At 36.1% G+C, this 22,590-nt stretch overlaps 1 protein-coding gene across 6 annotated transcripts in view; it reads left to right on the forward strand.

Moving 5' to 3' along the window:
• Nucleotides 1-22,590, forward strand: part of RAPGEF2 (Rap guanine nucleotide exchange factor 2) — a 195,661-nt gene that overhangs the window by 145,559 nt on the left and 27,512 nt on the right. For 5 of the 6 annotated variants that reach the window (XM_086746425.1, XM_086746423.1, XM_086746427.1 and 2 more), the window contains 10 exons: nucleotides 788-919; nucleotides 10,010-10,187; nucleotides 12,087-12,223; nucleotides 12,727-12,885; nucleotides 14,581-14,733; nucleotides 15,120-15,284; nucleotides 18,293-18,400; nucleotides 18,492-18,695; nucleotides 18,808-18,916; nucleotides 21,090-21,336. In XM_086746425.1, the coding sequence (XP_086602551.1) occupies nucleotides 788-919; nucleotides 10,010-10,187; nucleotides 12,087-12,223; nucleotides 12,727-12,885; nucleotides 14,581-14,733; nucleotides 15,120-15,284; nucleotides 18,293-18,400; nucleotides 18,492-18,695; nucleotides 18,808-18,916; nucleotides 21,090-21,336 (1,592 nt within the window). The remainder of the gene's footprint in view (nucleotides 1-787; nucleotides 920-10,009; nucleotides 10,188-12,086; nucleotides 12,224-12,726; nucleotides 12,886-14,580; nucleotides 14,734-15,119; nucleotides 15,285-18,292; nucleotides 18,401-18,491; nucleotides 18,696-18,807; nucleotides 18,917-21,089; nucleotides 21,337-22,590) is intronic. The other variant, XM_086746424.1, reaches the window with a different exon arrangement.

The raw sequence follows: 22,590 nt of genomic DNA on the forward strand, positions 1-22,590 counted from the left end.
AAATAGCATTTAAATGTTGCTTCAGACAACAAATATTTTCCTTTGTCAAAGTTCACTTTCTGCAGTCTGGCAATGTTTACAGTTCTTATAGATTTTCATAGGAGCTGTGTGCATAAAGCAATAGTAAAAATATACATCACAGGTCTTGGTGGATGATTGTTAAAAGATCGAATTTACTGTCTTGATTCCTTCTTCAGCAACGTGTGTGCGCAAACTCATTTCAGAATTGTAGCTCTTGGCAGTTGTGTCAGTCTTCCCACATTTCCTATTTGCCATCATATTATTTGGCTCAAAGTGTGATAGTTCAGTGCCTGGGATTTTACTTGTCTGTAATGTACTTCATCAGCTTCGGAAGCAAAAAAGTTAGCCAAATCCAAAGTAGCACCTGGGGTTTTTTAAAGTATGTGACTTTACTTGCTGTGAATCCCATTCTAGAGGAGACCATTGATACTGAAACTAGCACATTATTCATAGGGTCTTTAGTTCAATCCATACCCCGTAGGAAAATACTGAAGAGTTTTGGCATAAGGCTTTTTGCATCACTGGTGTTTGTACTCAGATATATGGTTTTTTTAAAATCTCTTATATTTGGTGGTATTTTGCTGACCTCTGCATGAATTAAAAAAAACTGCAAAACTCAAACTTTTATGCTGCATTCTCAATCCTTAATGGTTTTCTTAATATACTTGGTACTGACAGAAAGTAAAGCGTGACGTAAATGATTTAAATTAGTTTTGCTGTGTATCTACCTCAAATTGTAATGATGCTTTTTCTGCTCCACCTATAGCTTCCTGCAGATTTCACAAAGCTGCACCTTACTGACAGTCTCCACCCACAGGTGACCCACGTTTCATCTAGTCACTCAGGATGTAGCATCACTAGTGATTCAGGAAGCAGCAGCCTTTCTGATATCTACCAGGTAAGAGTGGAATGGATGCTGATGGGAGGTGCAATTGCCAACATTTTTGATGTTGACAGCTGAACGCCCGTGCTATTTCTTGTTGTCAGTTTTTGTCTGAAGCAATGCTCAATAGATTTCAAAAAATTATTTTTTGTTTCAATCGTAATAATTTCAGCGTTTTATCCACCATGTACTAGATCTGATGTGTGAAAACTTAGCAAATAATTTGTAGCACAGTGACTTGACGTGTATGGCCATAGTTTGTTGGATCTGAGTCAGCAATGTAGAATTTCACAACATTTCAACATTGCCCTTCATTAATTTTGTTCGTAATTTGTGATTTTGGAGGGAGGACATCTTCCTGAACTTGAGCATGGAGAGCCAGTGTGACCCCTCTAGCAGATGTCCATGGTGGGACCTATGAGGTAGAGGAGGTTCTGTTCCTGACTCCAGTGCTTCACCTCATCTTTCTGTCTGTCTGATTTGTCATATGTATAACAGCAACTGTGATATTTACAGATCAGAATTTCAAAACTATAGATTTAAGACCTGGTAACGTGAGGGATTTTTCTTCTTGCTGTGGTATTTTACAGTTCCTAGATGTCTTGGCTTCAAAATGTAGAACATATTCATTGTCAGGGAGAAACAAATATGTGTTGAGTAGCCTGTGCTGGGCTGAGTTGGGGGTTATATTCCAATTTCGTGACCCTGTAGAGACCAGGTGCCAGCCTTTTGGGGCTTTCTCTCCTGGCTGTCCTGTAAAAGATGGGGAGGTTGAACTGGTGACAGCTTTTTAAAGTTTTTATACTTCTGAAGGGGCTTCTTGTTGTAAAGCTCTGTGCTCTTCATTTGAAACAGCTTGAGCTTGGAGAGACTTACTGTGAAACTGATTCACAGGGTCCCTAGAGCATTTGGGGGTTTGCGTGCTTACTCTAAATATAAATTGGAAAAAAAATCTGAAATAAAACAAAATGAGGAAGTCTACATCCTTCACTTGATGTTTACAGTTCTCGCAATGTCAGGGGAGGATTTGTCCTGATAGGAAAGTATAGGAATTTGTTATTCTGGAAAAAAGGAATCAAATCTAATTAAAATGATGTTCTATCAAAACAATAATTAAAAAATTAACCAGACCAGTTCTACGTGAAGTATTGTTTACTGGAAGAGGAGTAAAGTTTGTTTGTGGTGCTTCTAAAAATGCAAATGTAGCCATTTAAACAATGGGAGAAGCATCATCTGTGGAAATACCTACAAGTTCAGTTGTGAGCATACTTGTAGCATGTAGTCTGCTTCAGGTGAATAACCTTGTAGGCTTTTCTGTGGGAGAAGATAGGCTATGAAAGGGTCCAAGTTCAATTTAGACAGTAATTGCAATAATGCGAAAGTTTATTTTTGTGTAAAGTGTCAAAGTAACTGAACACTTTAGGCATAGTGTATGCCACTCAAGTATGTTTGCCAGGATCTCTTCTGAAGAGAGGATTACTTCAAGACAGGATTTAGATTTATACTGTAAGGGTGAAGAAGATGTAAAATCATTTTTCTTCTCCAAGTCTTCTATAGAGTTTTGTACCTTTTATTCCAAAGATTTTCACTTTAACATAAAAATAACAAGTATCTCTAGAGACACAGTTGTAGGTGGCATGTAGTTATAGTCATACAGTTACTCTCTAGATAAGTTGGAAGTAAATTTTTGCAAAGATTTTCAGCAAAACTTTCATAACTGTGAAAAGCATCACTGAATATCTAGGAGATTAAAAAAAACCAAAAACAACTCTACAGAAACTTTAGAGAAATACTTCTTTATGTAATCACCAACTTGGTGTATGACTTCTATGATATGTTTTGTTTAGTGTTCAGACAGAATTAATGATTTTCTGAAGTTTTTACGTGAAGAACATTTACTTTTAAAATATTCTTCTAAATTTAATTTAAAAAAATGCATTCCTAGTGATCTTAAAAATATTACCCTGTTTCTTTAGTTAATCTACAATTAATATCTCATTTGTCTTGGCATAGTTATTGAGAGCTGTGTAATTGTACAGTGTCAAAGTAATTGTTAAAATAACTTATGTCCATATTAACATCAAGGAATATGAATAGGTGTTGTGGAGTGTAACCCCATGTTTTTGTGTTAATGTGCATACTTGATGAAACATTTATTAAGAAAATGAATTTATAAGTTCAGCTGTGGAAACTGATAAGGTTCTTTAATTCTTGAATTTAACTTAATGGTACCAAGTATTGTTTGATTTAATGATTTCTCATATTGTGGTAAATCATTAGTTTCTGACCTCAATTTCAGTCATAAGGGAATGTAATGTAACAATGTTAAATTAATGCCAAAAAACCCAACAACAAAATTAAATGGCTGTAACTTGAATTCTCTGGGGTCAAGTCAGAGAGTAAATTAACAGAAATACTTTTTGAAACCAAGAAATTGGATCAGTCATTCTCTCTCAATTGTTTGCCTTTTAATTCTCTCCGAAGACAAAACCAGTAAACCTTAACCATATCATCTGCATGTTATTTTTTTTTGGTTTGAATTTAATAGGTCTTAGGTAAAGCTCAGTATCTTTGTTCCTCTGATTCTTATGTTCTGTATATAATGGCATTTTTCTGTTCAGTAGGGTGGACGTCTGATCATTATGGCTAAGTAGAAAGCAATTATTTAGAAAGATTACCATCTCATCTTGCAATTGATAAATAAAATAAATGTTTTCTTTCTTTAAAACTATACTATTAATTAGATCTTTACTGTTGAAATCTGAAGTAATGATACGTTGTGTTTTGCATCCTAGTAAGTTTTAGTTCTATAGCCTTGAGAGAAACTGTTTGCAGTGAAAATATGTTCGTAGCCTTTTAAGATTTTTTTTTAATAAATCATGAAGCTGAATCTTGAGATGCTTTCAGCATTGAGCTGAGAATATTTCCTTTTAAATATTAATGCTGTAACTAAATTTGTTTGTCAAATGTTGCACATGAAAGAATTTCTTTTAGGATAAGAAGTCCTTACCAAAATAAAATAAATAATCCGTTGTGTTTAGCCCACCCAAGTCTTAGAAATATTTCAGGTGCCAATCAGTAAGGTCCTTAAATATTACTTTTATTTTAGGAAATAAGTTCATAAAGTGACTAACTCTGTAGCGTGACTGGAGAGGAAGTGGATGCTGAGTTTATATAGATTGTGTGCCGGCTTGTATTTGCCAAGAAAAATACTTTACTTTTGTCTTGTATTGACTTGGGAAAGCAAATCATTCACTGCTGCTTCTCCTCTATGGCTGCTCGCTCTTGTTTGTCATGCTTCATTAATGCGTCCTATATGGAAGCATATACCTGTTCCTTTATGCCTCTAAAGGCTTCCTATACCTGTCACGTGTGTTACCAGAATAACTAGAAACCAGATCCCAGTTCAAGAGCGAGGAGATCTAAGCCTGTGAGCATGTTATTCCCCCTGCCTGTTTTGGGAAGACGTGTTGGCTCAGCTCTTTCCTTCACCAGCCTTTCTTTGCCTTATCCTGTCCTCAGCCCGATGGCTTCCTGCCCGCAGCCCGACGTGCCCTCTGATGTCTGCCCAGATACTCCTGGTGGTGCAGGAAACCAGGAACATCCTTTCTGAGACCCTCCCAGGATGTGTGTAGCACTTGGAAAGTTTCAAAATGTCAACTTTGTTTTCTCACAAGTCTGTATGGTAACTTGTAGAAGAGAGGTCCACCTTCCAGGATTCCTGAGAGAGGCCAAACCTTTATCTCTCAAACCAGAGAGTCTGTGCAGCCTGCCCCTAAGTTACTGTCTGCAAAATAAAGAGATTTTACCTTAAGATTAAGTCAGTCTTTCTGACTGTATCGCCCATTGCAGTGCAGGGCTGTGGGTAATGCAAGTACATCAGAAACGACTCAGGTAAACTGGGTCCTACTGAACTTTCCAGCTTTGGTTAAGTCCTGTGCAGTACCTTAGTACTCCTGGTGAGTTCAGGTCCTCTAATCTGTTCTACAATTTACATCCTAGGAATCCCGTTTAGAGTCCTTGTTCTGCATGCCTGTGGTCTCAGCAAATGTTGTTCTGTTCTGGATATAAAAAAAGGTGATTACTTGGCAATAGAGGAGGAAGCTGTTGGTGATGTGCGTTGTCTGCAACATTACATTTTTTCATCCTGAGGGAGGAATAGTGCTCAGACTGACTCCTGTGATAGATGTGGACTGCTGTGCTGTAAATTTTGTAGTAGATAATGAAAGAATAATATGGAGAGAGAGCAGTAAAAATCTTAGACTGAAGGAGTTTTGAGCTTTTTCATGGTCATTTGCACTCATGTTAGTAGAGTATGAGCAAATAATTTTACTACCTTAGGTTTATGTATGATTTGTGTGCATGTAGTAGTTGTAATTGTTGTATACATATGTGATAATTCTTTACCAAACAAATACATAATATAATTACATGGATTGAATTTCATAGCAGTTTATTTATATTGTAGACTTTTGCCCAGTGAGTTGAAACCTAATGTAAAACAAAACCCCAGCCATGTTTTCTCTCTGTGGAAAAGATGGATCAGGTGTGCCTATATAATGACAGGAGAAAATCTTTCGAGCTAATGGAACTTTTGCAAGTAATTTAATGAGTGCCAGTGTTCTTTGTGTTTTGTAGTGGTATTGGCTTATAAATTAAGATGTAAAAAAAGAATATTTTCACTAATAAATATTCGTAATTTCATTTTTTTAGTTTACTTTTTAGCCCTTAAACGACCATTATTGGAAATAAAGAAAAGATGGGTTTGTTTTTTTTTGAGCTAAGCTTGGCTGCTTTCCTTGTTAGCTTAATGGAGGACTGTAGCAGATCATGAACATATTTCTGGTTTGTGCAACAAGTTTTATTTTGTTTTTTTTTTTTAATTTTTTTTTCAGTGTTCAGTATTTTTTCACTTGCATTTTTGGAGATTGGAGATTTAGGATTTTCAATTTAAGTGATGACATTAGTCACAAAGGGAACTTATTATTCAAAATGATGCATTTTTTTTTCCTTAATGTTTCATAAAGAAAGTGATAAAATAAAATATTCTGTTAAAAATAGAAAGAATTCAGTAGTTAATGTGGTTAACTTTAAGGATTTTCTAGTTTTTTCTCTTTGTATTGTAAAGATCAACTGGAAGCTTTTTCCCCAGAACAGTGTAGAAAAAACTGTGAAGGCCACCTGAAACAGAGCCAGTCATCTTGTAAGCACTTCTCCAAGTCTTCCCACTTTCTTTCCAGTAGTAAGGGTGGTATGTGTGTGCAGGCGTGTGTGATGAAGCAGTTACAATATGGGAGGGAGAGTTACTTCATTGTAAAGGTATAGATCTGTTGGATAAGCCAACATCCCCCTTGACCTCTTCTGATCTTTTTCTCAATAGATACCCAAAAATTAGTTGGAGAGGAAATGAGGCAGTAAAGAAGGTCATAATCTTTAGCTCTTCGTATAGTCCATCACCTCTCATTATGTCCATGATGCCTCCAAGAAATGAAAGTCCAGTAGAGTTGGGCTTAATTAGCTTGCTCTCATACCAGTCTAAAGGGACCAACAGGGTCTTCCATTTTCCCAGTTTGACCTAAGGGGAATGAATGATAGTTCTTTTCTTTTCTTTTTTTTTTTTTTTTTCTTTTTTCTCCTTCCTAGAATCAATCAGGGAGCCAAAGGCTAACTGAGGAAAACTTACGCAACGCTCCTTACTGTCTATTTTTTCCTAGTTGTTTCATGGTATTTATTTAATTAGCTGTTATTACTCAGATCTAGAAGTGACTTTGGTCTTGGAGATCTTTAGCAGTTGGAACAACCATTTTTGTATCACTACAATATCACCCTTTATAGACACTGCTTAAAATTGGGTAGATCTCCTCAGGTACCAAATGTGAAATAAGCCTTCACCTCAGGCTTGAAAATGTCTGTCTTAAGTCTCCCGACTGTTGGTGATGTGACAAAGAAAATAGTAGGCTGTCATTATGTGATTCCTTCGAAGCTTCAGCAAAGTTTTCATGCCATCTTTCCAACTGTGAAGAAAGTTTTCATTGCAACTAGTGTTCAGACTTTGGAAAGAAGTTGTTTTGTAGTTTAAGCTGCAACTAGCTTTTTTTCTTACAGTCTCTTTAGATTTAAGTGAAGTTAGTCTCTCTTGTTACCCAAGAAATAAAGGACAACATGCACCTATGAAAGTACTGATTTCTGAAGTGTATTTCATCCTTGATTAAATGCCCTGGGAAGCTCTAAGCCTCATGATTGACTGTAGTACAAATTCTGTAGGGTATTCTTCTTGTGTTCTGGATTTTCTGCTGCTGAGGTTTATAAGGAGGCCTCTGTCCTCAAAGGAACTGATCGAGGTTTTCCCTTTAGTCTTACACAAATGCATGGTTATTACTTCATAACTAAGGATTCCTGTGTGGACATATGTGATTTTTCTAACACATGAGGGAGTACAAAAGTACTCAGAGTAGGTGGGTTATGAAGTTTAGTATGTCAGCAAGAGGACCTTGATTCTTTAATGTCATACTTGCTATTATGAAGCCTAAAAAAAGCTATTTGCAATGCTTTTTTTTTTTTAAGATGGTGCATGCTTTTAACATGAAGATAGATCCAATTATTCTTAATAATGCAACAAAACTCATGCAAAACTTTTTGCCTATATAAACAGAAGGAGTCCTTGTGGGATGAGGTGTTTGATTCTTTACTCCTGTGAGTGCGTATTGCCTGTGTAAGGGCCACGTTTGTGTTTCTTTGCTAACTTTTGCATAATCATAACATTTAAAGAAGTTGCTTGAATACTTTTTTTTTCTCAACATACAAGGTTTATTTTTAAATAAAAGGTGTCTTAAATTAATAATTTTCCTTACTACTCTGTGGATTGTTGCTTTCAATTCTGAGCTGCTTCATTGCAGCGGTTTGTGTTTTTTGGTAACTAGTAAGTTAGAAACCGTTGCTTTATCATGCAGGTTTCTACCAATAACTTCAGTTGTCAAAAAGATTTAATTAGCTCTGTAAAAAGTGACGATCTTTGGGAAATGCTTTTAGCCTCTAGTAGTATTTTTAAAGTATTTTCTGAGTACAATGTTGCATTTAATTTCTGTGTGAGGTTTTTTTTTTAATAGCATCAAGTTTTCTAGATACAAGAGCATCAACTTCTGTCAGCTTTTATCATTTTAACACAGTCAAATTACTTGTCTTTTAATAATCAGATTTTGCACAATGTGGAATTTACTCGTGTATGTTAGCATTGGATGACTAAATTTAGTTCTACATTCCTTTTACTAAGGTGCTTTTGAGAGAAGTTAATGTGGGCGGGTAGGAGGGAGGGTCGTTAGTAATGGGAACGTTTGCAAAATTGTCAATTAGTCAGTCCTGCTGTCACTGTAATTGTCACTGTTGGAGACTTCTGATTCTGGCAGATCGGTGTCATAAGCTGTGTGTCTACTGACTCATCATCACTAATTTTTCCACCGGTCGCTTTTGATGAAGGCTATTATGTAAGAGTAGTTAAAGCAACTGTTTCAAATATGCCATAGGGAACGTACATGCTAAGCACAGTAAGATCGCTAATGGAAATACTGCCATCAGTGCTATCATTTTTGTGAGTTGTTTGCATGCCAGTGTAACATCTTTCTTTATCCTGCTTAAGAAATGTTTGCTCAGCGGTTTTTTTTTTTTTTCTTTTTTTTTTTCCCCTTTAAAAAAGAAAAACACAAAGTGAGAATAATTCAAATACTGTGTAGGTGCTGTTATCACGCTTTTTAAATTAACAAGACCCTGTTACAAAGCTTGTGTTTTTCTGTAGGACAGCAGCATTTAAGAATGACGCTGGCTGCCCTGATCTGTCTCCAGCCATAAGGTGGCTGTGTGTAATGGCATTAGAGTAACACGTCAGCCGCAGCTCGTGAAGCAGGAATAGGGAAGATGATTCTAGGAAAATACCGACGTAATTTGTCTTACCTTCTCTGTGTTTGGAGGGTGACCTAGTTTTAAGTGGGTTTTTTTTTTTTTTATACCGATGTGAGAGATAGATCGATAAGACAGGCTTTAGTAGCCGTGTTTGTCCCATGTAGTATTTTTCAAGTAGACATGAATGCGTTGTGTGCTTCCAGAGTCTCAGAAATAAACCATCCCTATAAGACATGTGAAACTGGTTTTCTCAAACTGTGGTTTAAAACATGCTTATTAGAAGCTTGCATTTCTTTAAAAATTGTTGTAGCTGAGCCTTGGCAGCTGCTGTGGTATTAAATCAGATTCTGAGAAAAAGCAGCTTTATCAGCCATGACATATGAATATTTGTGGGATTTATTAAGTGTTTTGCTCTTAAAATTGAATCATTAAAATGCATTTACCTTTAGGTGCTATATTAATGATCTCAGGCTTTATATGGACTGTATTTTTCTTCATTTTAATACAATTTAATGGAGGTTAAGTTTGGCAGATATTCTATGTAGTCCATCTGTGGTGTTTAAGCAGAGACTTCACGTTTTTTCTGCACCTGTAAATTCCTACACTGTTTATCAGCAAATGAAAGCCCCATTTAACTACATTCAACCGGAATTGTAAAAAAACCCCAAACCCTAGACAAACAAACAAACAAAAAACTCACACGAAACAGTCCTAGGTTACTGGGAGACAGCAAAATTCCTGTAGCATTTTGATGCTGTACTTACTTCCCCAAACTGTCTACTTAAAATTACATTGCATTCCTAAGATTCTGAAAATGTAAAGTTGAGGTGGGAACAAAACCAAACTGTTTTAAATGAACTGTTGATTTTTAAAAAATATATTCAACTAATATTCCAATAAATTGTTTCTTGAAATATAACTGCCTTCAGTTCCCCCAAGACCTCCTGATTAAATCATGTACATTGAATCCTGTTTATGTCTGGGTGATTGAAAGAAGTGTTAAAAGCCCTGTTTAAACAATGGTTTTGGGGTTGATTAATGGTTAGTTGTTTTAAAAAGATATGTAAAGAAAAAGGCAATATAAAAATGAGTGAATTTCTGTGATCTGTTAGGTGATAGAATTCATTTCTGCACATTTAACTAGAAAATTGTAGCAGTGAAGAACACATCTGAATGTTTAATTTTTTTTTAATTGTTTATGCATGTATTTAGGCTACAGAAAGTGAGGCTGGTGATATGGATCTCAGTGGGTTGCCAGAGACAGCAGTGGATTCTGAGGATGATGATGATGAAGAAGACATTGAGAGGGCATCGGATCCTTTAATGAGTAGGGATATTGTTAGAGACTGCTTGGAGAAAGACCCGATAGACAGGACAGATGATGACATTGGTAAGTATTGGAATGTAGTAAATTACTGTCAAACTTGTTTTCCTTCACCAAAAAAAAATTACTTAGAATCATAGAACGGTTAGCATTGGAAGGGACCTTGAAAGGTCGTCTAGTCCAATCCCCCTGCAAGGAGACAGGACATCCCCAACTAGATCAGGTTGCTCAGAGCCTCATCCAACTTTTTGAGCTTGAGGTTTTATTTTAATCATTGGCGTTTGCAGCTGGTAAGTTTAGTGTTTATTCTGGAAGGTGATTCATAAATGCCATACATTCAGCCAGTGAAGGAGTACAGCTGAAGGAGAAGAGGAAAACACGTATGATACGGGTGAGAGCTGTTACTTGCTGGCCCTTTAGATCTCAAGCTTCAACTTCTAATTGATATCAGAACTGGTTTATGAAGTAAACATCATTGCGTACTGGAAAACAGTTAGAACCTTGGCAAAATCAACATTAACATAAACACTGAACACTTATCACATTAAATTTTTTAATTGTAAGTTGTGATGTTGTGTCTGTTTTTAACTACAGATAAACATTCGTGTTAAACATTGGAGCCATTAAGACCTTTACATAAATGTGCATCTAGTCAAACTGATTTGCTGTGCTAATGTACAGGCTAATACATTGAAAGCAAAGCAGAACTAAAATTCAAATTCTTACAGTTTCTAATCTAATCTGTTTCACTGGTTGAGTCTTAATTTTTTTTTCTTTTATCAAAGTATGACTAAATTGTGATTAAGGTTGATTGTCAGATGATTAAGAGACTGAAGCAGCTCTATATGAGGAAGGTCTAAGAGAACTGGGCCTGTTCAGCCTGGAGAAGAGAAGGTTCGGGGGATCTCATTAATGCGTACAAATACCCGCAGGGAGGGTGTAAAGAAGGCAGAGCCAGGCTCTTCTCAGTGGTGCCCAGTGACAGGACCAGAGGTAATGGGCACAATTTGAAACACAGGAGACTCCATCTGATGACCAGGGAACACTTTTTTTACTATGAGAGTGACTGAGCACTGTGCAGTTTGCTCAGAGAGGTGGTAGAGTCTCCCTCCTTAGAGGCCTTCAGAAACCATCTGGACACCGTCCTGGGAAATTGGCTGTAGGTGGCCTTCCTTGAGTGGGTGGGTTTGACCAGTTGACCTCCAGAGGTCCTTTCCAACCTTAACTATTTAGTGATTCTGAGTGAATAAACATTTAGGAAAAAGATGGAGTCCTACTGACTACTTTCAGTAGGTTTTTTTTTAGATCAAACAGTGTAAAAATGTCTAGCATTTAGGGCATATGATCCCTCAGCAGGGCTATTAAGAAAAATTGAGCTCTAGTTATGAACAGTGTGAAAAGCCAAAATATGGGAGAAGTTCACAGCTGAGTACAAGCACAACTCCAGTGCATGCAGAGGACAAAGCAGCAGTAGCCACATTTAAGACAGTAATCCTGTTCTGTCTGGAACTTTGTGAATGTGGTCGATGACGATCATGTACCATTGACTGTTAGGTCTAGCCTAGGAAGGGATGGCAATGAACTTGCTCAGTTTTGTGAAATTTCCCTTCTTAGTGTTTTGCTGGTTTTTTTTATATAGGCCTATCGTAGTTTTCGTGGAGTTACTGCTTGGCTGGCTGGAGTTTTATAGTCTCATTGGTTGTATTCAGAGCTCTTGGTTACATTACAATTCTTCCATTATACTGACTTTTACTTTGCAGGGCTTCTATTGATGATGTGACCAGCCAGTCTGTGTCTACAAAATACCCAGTAATTACAACAGGCCACTGTACATGATTTATTAGTATACAGAAACGATTGTGCAGCATTTTAGCTTGAGTAGCCTCAGGCATCTTGCTGAAGAACTGCCTTTGCTGTGCTTTGTTGTTTTGACATGCACGACTCAGTGGGCTTTTTCTCCTTCAGAACAACTGCTGGAATTCATGCATCAATTGCCTGCTTTTGCCAACATGACAATGTCAGTGAGGAGAGAGCTCTGTGCTGTCATGGTGTTTGCAGTTGTGGAGAGAGCAGGAACTATTGTGCTAAACGATGGGGAAGAGGTCAGTAGAAGTTACTTTGGACTCTCCTGTTTTGTTACTTAAAAATGAAAAAAAGAAAAAGTGACATTGGTCATGTAAATTTTGTCTCTCTTTGTTCTGTGTTAGTTTGAAAGCTTTTGTTTAAGCACTCACACAACATTTCTTATGCAATAAAAGCATATGGAAGTACTCTTCATAATGTAGAAAATGCGAAAATGCTTCCTGCCTTTTGGAGCTGATCTGGAGAGTTATTTCCATGTTTAAGTGGTGTTTTAAACCCACCTTTTTTTTTCTTTTTCTTTTTTTTTTTATAGTTTTGCATAAACTCTGAAAAAAACTGGAACACTGTAACATTGAGCTGGAAATAACTGCATGTTCAAGCTAAACTAGCTTGTAAATGTTTTTAATAGATGCTAAAAAGTAGATTTTCCTTTGGAAAAATTGGGAGGATTATATCTATATAGTATGATATTACAGTATTAAGTGATTCAATCTTCATATATTGTGCATAATTTGATTTTTAGCTGGACTCGTGGTCAGTCATTTTGAATGGCTCTGTGGAGGTGACGTACCCTGATGGAAGAACAGAGATTCTCTGCATGGGGAACAGTTTTGGTGTTTCCCCTACCATGGAAAAGGAATATATGAAAGGAGTGATGAGAACCAAAGTGGATGACTGCCAGGTAGTGTGTCGGACTGTAATACATGCTAAATCACGTACATGTAGGCATAATGCAACTCGGTGTCAAAACACTTTTATTTTAAGCTGAACATATGTAAAGTCTTCAGCTTGTAACCCTGTACAATAGTTGGGAAATATGGCTCCTGCATACCCACAGTCTGGGAAATTTAATTCTCTTCATCTTTGTGGAGTAAGAGGTTTGTCTACATGCTTTCTCCGGAACTTGAAGTCCAGCAGCCTGTTGCGTATATCCATGGCTCCAAACTTTCCCATAGGATCTTAAGGTCCATTAGCCGTTACAGGCTCTTTTGCTTCTACAGGCAATAGCCATTCTTGTTTACTCAACTCAGCTGCTGAATCTTAAAGTAATACAAGCTCCCTGTCTCATGGTTTGAGTGGAAAATCTAGTTTCAGCCAATCTGGCCTTTCAAGGAAAATGCCTTGATGTTTGCTGTAACACAAGTAGTCGGATTTAAGGAACACTTCTCATAGCGTAAAACTATCAGCCTGGTCTGGATATGTGGCTGCTATTTACTTATTCTCATCCAGAAGATAATAGCCAAACCCTGGATGAGTTAAGCATTTTGCTTAGTCTTGATGGCTAATTAGCTTCTGGTAGATGCCATTTCAAACGAGTGTAAACGTGTTAATGTAAGTCACCTGGTTTAGTTTGCCCATCTGTTTTCCAAAAAGTGCATAAATGGTATTTTGTTAGGAAAATGTTTTGCAACAAATCCAAACTGTGGGAGTTCTGTTTCAGCTACTACTAGGTGCTGGAAATAGAAAAGGTATGTAAATGGATTATGAACAGTGCAGGAGCAAATACTATCTCTGTGAATCTTGTGCCTTTGTCCTAAGCACGTACGCGATCATTTATCAACATTTCAATCGGAAGAAGCACTATCATTTACTTTCAGTTAAATACTTAAGTTTGTATAAAATGAGAGTTTAATCTTGAGTATTTGCCCCTAAAAAGAGACAAAGATATAAAACTTTTAATGAGTTATAGAAGACAATTCATAGTGTATACAATTTTCTTTTTTTCCCTAAGTTGTAGTGGGTGATCATAATTGTATTTGCATAGTGTAAGTGCTAGGAATATTCTTCAGATATTTCTTCTTGCACTTATTCTTGTCTGTGCAGATGATTGAAGAAAATATTTTTTCCTGCTATATGCTTTAATCCAGAAATAATTTTTCTGTGTGCCCACACTCATGTAATTGAATTAATGTTAGTTTTGTTAATGATTGACTTTATTAATAAGTAGCTATGAAAAATGAAAATTATTTACAATAGCAGTAGGCAAACAAAACAAAACCTAGGTTTTTACTTCAATCTCTTAACCATTCTAAAATACCAGACAAAAGCTTCCATGGGAGAAAGAATACCAGCCTGGATTCCGAGCTTCATCTCCAACAAAGAGGAGATCAAAGCAGCTAAACAAAAATGGCTGGTATTGCTAAACTATTTTACTCTGATGCATCTTTGTCTTCTCTAAATGCAAGATTGTAGTGGAAATACAGTGCTTGTGTATTCATATGCTTACTACAGCTGAACTGCTGGAAAGACAAATTTGGCTCACTGCAAGTTGAGAAACTACTTTATCTTTTCTATTAATAGAGTACTTGCATCTTAAGTCTAAATGGTTTTCTGAAGATTTTACATTTTAATACTGGTGCGCAATGATTCTTTCCAGTTTGTTTGTATAGCCCAGCAAGATTATTGCCGCATCCTCAATCAAGTGGAGAAGAACATGCAGAAGGTGGAAGAGGAAGGGGAGATTGTGATGGTGAAGGAGCACAGGGAGCTTGATCGCACTGGAACAAGAAAAGGTCACATTGTCATCAAGGTAAAAGCAAAAGAGGGAGTGTCTTGCAAAAGTCTGTGTTCTATAAACTTCTCAATTTGGCAACTTAGGTCCAGGATTAGTTGAGATACATATTGTAAAAATATTTATTTGAAAATAGACAGTTAATAGTTCTCATTTTGCTCTGTACAATTATACCTACAATACCTACAACTATACCTACAATAACTAGGTAACTTCTGTGGAATTCAATTACAGAATTTTTTTTACATTTCTTATCACAATAGTTAAGCTGTTATGATTGCTTAGCTCATCAGTCAGTAGATGACAGTATTCTTTCTAGTGTGAAGCATCTTCAGTATGTTACATGAAAACAAATTCGCATTTATTGAAAATCTATTTTAATAACTAACTTTTTCTTTTAATAGGGAACAGCTGAAAGGTTAACAATGCATTTGGTAGAAGAACATTCTGTGGTAGATCCAACATTTATAGAAGACTTCCTGTTGACATATCGAACCTTTCTTTCCAGCCCAATGGAAGTGGGCAAGAAGTTGTTGGAGTGGTTCAATGACCCCAGCCTCAGGGATAAGGTTAAAATCCCCTAATTAATTTAAGCTAACATAAGCTATTAAGAATAAAATAAGTTTTAGAGGGAGTGACTAAACGGATGAAGACACAAATAGCTGGTGACATATTTTAATGGCAGAATATATGGATAAAACTAATAAAATCTTTTTTTCCTTATTTTACTATGTTTTGTGTAAGTCCTAATGTGTTCAGGCAAGGTAATTTAGCTGTGTTTTATCTTGCTGTGTTTTTAAAATGTAACTTACTTGCTTGCAAGTATAGAGAAAGCTTTTTTCCAATAATTAGTATTTTTATTTAATGTAATTTAAGAGTTCTATTGTGTCTCAAAAGTTGAGCGTATAACCAAGTTCTGTGTTTTCCATACATAATACTAATTAACACAACTTGACCAACATCTTTGTGATAATTTATTTTTGTATAGAGACACTAGAAAATATAGCCATTGTTAAGAATCTGTTGAGCCTTACACAGCGTTAAAAAACCCCACCCAAACACGACAAAGCAATCAAACATCCTCTATCCTAAACAAAACTGCGATGATGGAAAAATAAGGCCCTGAGTATCCAGATTTGGCACACTGTCTATTGAGACTATACTGTGCTTCACACTGTAATGCTTTATTTTCACTTATATATGACTTTCTCATACATAAAAAAAAAACTTAGTAAAAATTTCCAGATGTTTCTTGCAAATTTGAAACCAAGGGAATTATATCAATAAGGGTAATGAGAAATTTGGTTTTCAGCTTTTATTTAAATCTGAGTCTTTCTCTTCTAGAAACGCTAGTATATCTGTGCCTCGGAGGAAGGATCTTGCATCTGGCAGGGAGCTATATTGGCTTTGCAGCTAATATTGTTTAGCATAGGCTTGTTGAGCCTCAGAGCTGTAATACTGGAGTTTATCTTTAAACATATTTCTCTTGTCCTCCAGTGGATAATCCCCTCAGTCTCTGTAAAAGTGTGAGCCAGCACAGTTGCTGGTGTCAGGTGTGAAAACAGAGCAGCCATCTCAATAACCAACCCTTTCTGACACCGAGAACAGTTTGGGACAGGCAGAAATAAGCAAGTGAGGAACATTGAATCTGGAAGATTTTGGCCATTTTGTGTTAGGAGCTGATAGGCAGTGAGGAGTGGGAAAGCGGTGAATAAAACTTCCTGAGGATGATCAGAATTTGGTAGGAATCAGACCTGGACGTTTGAGATCCAGCCTTACTGAGGATTTTGCCCAGCAGCAGGGTACTTGACTTCATAGCTTTAACCATCTTTAAATGCTGTGGCTGGCTGTGACACAAGCAGTGACATTCCTCTGGAAGTCACTGTTCTGCCCTTGCCAGTGCAGTGTCTTGGGCACAGTACTAAGTTCCATCTTTGACAGCAGCATTGATACTGAAGCTGTCACTGCAGTGATTTAAAATATATTATGTGGTATGGCTGCCAACTTCCCAGCCAATTTTAAAAATCTGTAGTTAGACTAAATTTAACCAGGCATTGTCTGAATCTTCCAGTGTCATCCACATTAATGAAAAACATCACAGATGTTTAACAGACAGGAAGTTAATCTTCAATTTCAAAGGTGGAAAAATCTCAGATGTGTCAGAAATGCTCCCCGTAGCCTACATCCCTGTGGCTGGCAGCTGCAACAGGTAGTGCTATGCAGTTGCCTCCTGTTAGAAATCCACTCTCAAGCAGTTCTGAAGTACTTGATTAATTTGGTCATGAATTTTGGCAATTCTTCTGAATTCACTTGCCTTTCTGGCAATAAAGGGAAACAACTTGGAAACTCTACGAACACAATAAACTATACAGCTCCCACGATGGTGGCTCGATTTGGGTTTTGGATCCCTTGTGTCAGATCGTTAGCATAAGAGGCTGCAGAGGTTTAGATTCTGTGCAGATGCAGAGAATGGACAGTGGTTAGCTTTAGCTGATTAAAATTTGTATGAGATTTTCTTCATAAGCTCTAGTTTTAGAAATATTGAGGGGCTTTCCTCTACTAACCTGTTATCCCAGCAGAACAGAAGAAATGCAACTGCATTTTTAAGATAACTGTGAGTAGCACATCCTTTTTGTATTCAGGAGCTTTCAAAAATGAATCAATATTAATTTGAGATATAAAAAAAATCTTTTCTTTTGTCAGGACAAATGCTGCTGATGTTCCAGGTCAAATTGCATACCAAGATAAAATTTTATGGTGGAAGCATATATTTTTGAAAATGGTGGCTCTTATTTTGTGGCTTCACCTGCAGTAATATTAATTGATAGTATTCCTTTAGGTTTTTTTTTTTTTTTTCTAACAAACTATAAAATACCAGCTAAGGTTGTTCTGAACTTGATAATCAGAGTTACATGGAGGGAGTAGGGGTGGAGAGAAAGGAGGAGTAGTAAACTGAAAGATTGACCCTAAGGAAAGGAATTGCATGTATTTGCTGTTAGTCCTCTTTCCTGTTTCTCACAATAGATCCTTTTTCCTATATTTCTAAAGATACAGTAACTCTTTGACTCACGTGAATGCCTAATGAAATTAATGGTGGCTTATCTAAAGATTTGTGAGATTCAAGAGCCAATGTAAAGCAGTGTCGGAAGCTTTATGATCATGTGCTCAAAGAATTAAGCAGATTTGGAAATGGACATGAACAGGAAATTGTTGTTATAAGTTAGAAATGGATCTAAAACATCGCCTTGTATGTGCGCGCTCTATTTCCCACTCAATCAAACTTGATACAGCCAGTGATAATTTTCTAACTCATAGTATTCTTTATGAAATATAATGTACAATTGCTTATACAAGTAAAAGCAATGTTAATACTTATTTCATTCTGTTCTCTTGGTAAATGATTGCATATTAGTAAAGTTAGGTTTGGGTGTGTGTATATATATATACACATATATATATATACACACACAGTATTTAGGATTCCAATGGAAATTTACAGGAGTTTCTAGGACCAGTATTTTTAAAGGACTGTTTTGAGTATTCCTAGTAAATATTTATATTCTTGATTAATTTTCAGGTTACACGGGTAGTATTGTTGTGGGTGAACAATCACTTCAATGATTTTGAAGGAGATCCTGCTATGACTCGATTTCTAGAAGAATTTGAGAACAATTTGGAGAGGGAGGTAAGGGTGAGGTTTTATATCTGACAATTTGGGATGGCAGGGAGTAGCCAGGCTGTTGTTAAATATCACTCATTCTGCTTTTCTTTTGTAGAAAATGGGTGGACATTTGAGGCTGTTAAATATTGCTTGTGCTGCTAAAGCTAAACGAAGATTGATAACCTTAACAAAGCCATCTCGAGAAGCGCCTTTGCCTTTTATCTTGCTGGGAGGGTCAGAAAAGGGATTTGGAATCTTTGTTGACAGCGTAGATTTTGGTAGCAAAGCTACAGAAGCAGGCTTGAAACGTGGAGACCAGGTATGTAATTTTGACATGCTTTTTTTGGGGGGTTTTTTTTTGTTTTTTTTTTCCTTTGTTTCTTCCTTTCTCTTTGCTGAATAAAAATAACACTCTCTGTCTGCATTTTTAGATACTGGAAGTGAATGGTCAAAACTTTGAAAACATTCAGCTGTCAAAAGCCATGGAAATCCTTAGAAATAACACTCATCTGTCTATCACTGTGAAAACAAATTTATTTGGTATGTTTGTGTGCACTTTTTCTTCTAGTTTCTGTTCTAATTTAGATGGAGTCTTTTGAATGATTTAAAAGTTTTCTTTGAAAGACTTTTGTACTGGAGAGAATAAAAAAAGAAGGCTTGCAGGTCCTAAAATACCTTAGCTCATAATTGCAGAGCAGAACTTACGAATAGATTCTGCTATAAAATGACATCACTCTTACAAGGGCATGTTTCCGGATTAAGAGGAACCATTTAGGTTGAACCTATAGAACGTGTTTGTACATGTAACGACATTTCTCAAGAAAGAAGCCTGGTTTGGAATTTCAATTCATTAGTGATTTTAATCTATCTGCTGAATTTGCTCAGTTTTTCAGTCCATGCCTACAATAAGTGTGAAAATGTTAATAAAAACTTTCTTGCCAGCTAGGTGAAAGCAATCTTAGTACCCTCCAAATCTATTATCCTCATTTCTCTCTCTAACAAGTACTAAAGCAGTCATGAAGGAGTCTTTAAGCGGTGCAGGACCTCAGCTAGCATCATACGTAACTAGCAGTTTGTGGGTTTTGTTTGATACTGCTGGCTACTTGTATTATTTATATAATTTAGTGATATGTTCCCCAGGTATGTCTTTCAGGGTCGGGTTCTTCATCCCAAGTAAGTAGGGCAGACTGTTACTACAGGATGTCACTGCACTAACTGGTGATGAAATATGCTTAGGTTATCACCCGAAGTCATTTGTCACATCTATTTCCTGGGGATGTTTTTTTGCTTTGCAGTAAAGATCCTAATATTTCAAGTGTTTCTAATAATCAAAGTATTTCTTAATATATCTGTATTTGCTTGTTTAGAAGTATATGTTTCTCTATGTGTAAGTTCTGCATAACCGTCCTTCACATACTAGGTTTTTGGATCTCGTGTTGCTTTAGTATGTTTAAAACTAAAATAGATTTCTTAGTTTCTTCAGAAGTTGTATTTTTCTAGGTTTTAATCTTGTTACTCCACTACAAATGCCGAAATCACATCACAGTAGCGTCTCAGAAGAGTTACTTTCTGTGTGTTGCATGCCGTATTCCTTATCAGCAAATCCCAAAAGGAGAGTTTCCTTTTTTTTGACAGCACCTTCTTATCTGTATCTAGTTGCTCTCCCGCCCCCAGCTCCTTTTCTACAGTAGAGCTGTTAGCTTCAATTACTCTCATCCACTTTTCTTTGTGTGCCTTACTTGAAGCTTTTGAAGTCTCTTGGTAGTTCGTTGTATACCTCTGGAGATAAGGATGAATATTAAAGACGAAATGAATAAATAATAGTAAAACCTAGCCCCTACTACTTATCTTTAGCTAGTTGCCCTTGTTGTCATTTTTTCAACAATTCCCTGGTTTTAATGATGTTTTCATTTATTATTACAAATCAACTCATCAGATTATTTTTCCATTTATATACAGAGACTTCCTCTCACACTCAGAATGAGTGACTTGATCTCCAGACCAGTTTTCTTTGATTTATTTAAATATATGAACATTTTAGTGAAGCTACAAGTTGCAGTAGAAGAACTAATTCACAAATTCGTCAGATAGTTCTGCCTCAGGGGTGACTGAGGCAGAGGTAGCTGAGGAAGCCTGAGAGGTTTTTTTATGCAGCTGGCAGATGGACGCAACAGCCCTATCGAACATCCAAGGTGTCCCAGTACTCTCATACTTTCTTGTATTTTCTTTATGACTTGGTTGCAGTTTGCCCTCTGATTTCTGATTTTTTCATCCTGTTGCGAATAATTTCTTGTCCTTCTGAGACCTTTTATTGCTTGCTGTCAGTTTAAAACCTTCCTTCTCAGTTGTTAGTTTTCCTATCTCATTTTTGTCTTGTGTGTTCTTCTTATGTGTGCTATTATTCTGCAGAAGCCTCTGTCCTTGGGTTGAGAAGTTGAAGTCCTTCTGTTGACACTATCTATGTAACTATGTGGTCATCTAGTGTGTTTCTGATCTGAGCTGGGCCAATTTACTGATTTTCTGATTGATACTACAGAAAATGAATTTTCTTTAAAAAATGTTTAAAGTCTTACATCTAAATTCATTAAATGGTTGAATTGACAGAATATCCTAATCAGTTTTTTAGTAATTATTAGTATTAAACTGATCTGCTGCACAGAGCTTTCTTTTACATTTTTGTTCTTTCTTTCCCCCTTTTTCCTGTCTTGTGCAGTTTTTAAAGAACTCTTAACACGGTTATCAGAGGAAAAAAGAAATGGTGCTCCCCACCTGCCTAAAATTGGTGATATTAAAAAGGCGAGTCGTTATTCCATCCCAGACCTTGCTGTTGATGTGGAGCAGGTAATAGGATTAGAAAAAGTAAATAAGAAAAGTAAAGCCAACACAGTTGGAGGAAGAAATAAATTAAAGAAGATACTTGACAAGACTCGAATCAGTATTCTGCCTCAGAAACCATACAAGTGAGTTTTTTGTTTCCTCTTAAATATTTTTTTGTGTTAAATTTTAATAATTTCTTGTTACAATTTGTCATGATACTTTTTTTATTTATGTAAACCATGCTTATATCTGAAAAAAATATACTAGAAAATATTAGTCCGAATATTTGAATTATCATAAGACTACTAAGAATGCAGCTACTGATATCAATATAGAGGTATTTTACTTGTAGATGAAGTGATGGCACAAATTACTTTTTCATGTCATTTACTGTTTTCTTTTAAGAGGACTGTTAACTGGAAGTGTCTCAGGCAGTTAATTTCAGAATAACTCTGCAAGCGGGTTTGCTTGTCAATGGTTGATAGGATCAACAATTTCAATTTATCCACGTTCCTGTGGTCTATACGAATTTTTGTGTACTGCTGTAAGGGAGACTGAAGTTAAAATTTTAACTTGGGTTCTTTGATAGAATAGGGCACTTCTTTAATGGAAGCTAAATATGGTATCTCATATCTTTTATTCTATGAACACATTTTAGAAATAGACTTCTGATAAGGATTGTTTGAAACAATAGAAGAAATAGTTTTATAAGATTTTATGACAATCTGGTTCTTGGCCAAAACCAGATGGCATCAATGGGAAAAATTAATTGTAGAGGGTAGTTGATGTGAAATCAGCGTTTTCTCTTGTGTTTTTCTTTCCTGTGTCCAATTGAGGAAGAAATCTATTCTAGGTAAATTAATGAAAAAGACACTTGTGCTCATAGTCTAGGATTTTTTTTTCCTCCTATTACTTAAAAAAAATAAAAGGTTTGCTTAACTAATATTAGACATTCTATACTAAACAACTACTGTTCTGAAACATTATAAATAGAATGTTAGTAATGTAAAGGTTAAATGAATATAAATTATATCCAAATAATGGATATTTCTTAAACTGATGGACATACATTTCAGTAGAGGAGAATCTGTAAATCCTCTTTTTATGTTGTCTGTCTTTAGAATGTTTTCTTTTATTTCACTAGTCTTGTGTGTATTTGTTCCTCTGACGAGCCACGCATACTAGTAGACATGATTTTTTGCATTGTTCACCATTGTTCACAGCTTTTGCATAAAATTTTCTTGTTGTTTTTCTTTTTTTGATTCCTTTCATTTTTGCACTTTTTCTATGCAGGGACCTCTTTGGGTAAGACTCAGAAAAACAGTACGCTTGACCTATTTTCTTTTCCTTTTACTAGCTTTACTTCATGCGTTATATATAGCAATTTGTCTGCAAAG

The sequence above is a fragment of the Chlamydotis macqueenii genome, chromosome 4 (assembly GCF_036417535.1).
Source record: "Chlamydotis macqueenii isolate bChlMac1 chromosome 4, bChlMac1.mat, whole genome shotgun sequence".
NCBI lineage: Eukaryota > Metazoa > Chordata > Aves > Otidiformes > Otididae > Chlamydotis > Chlamydotis macqueenii.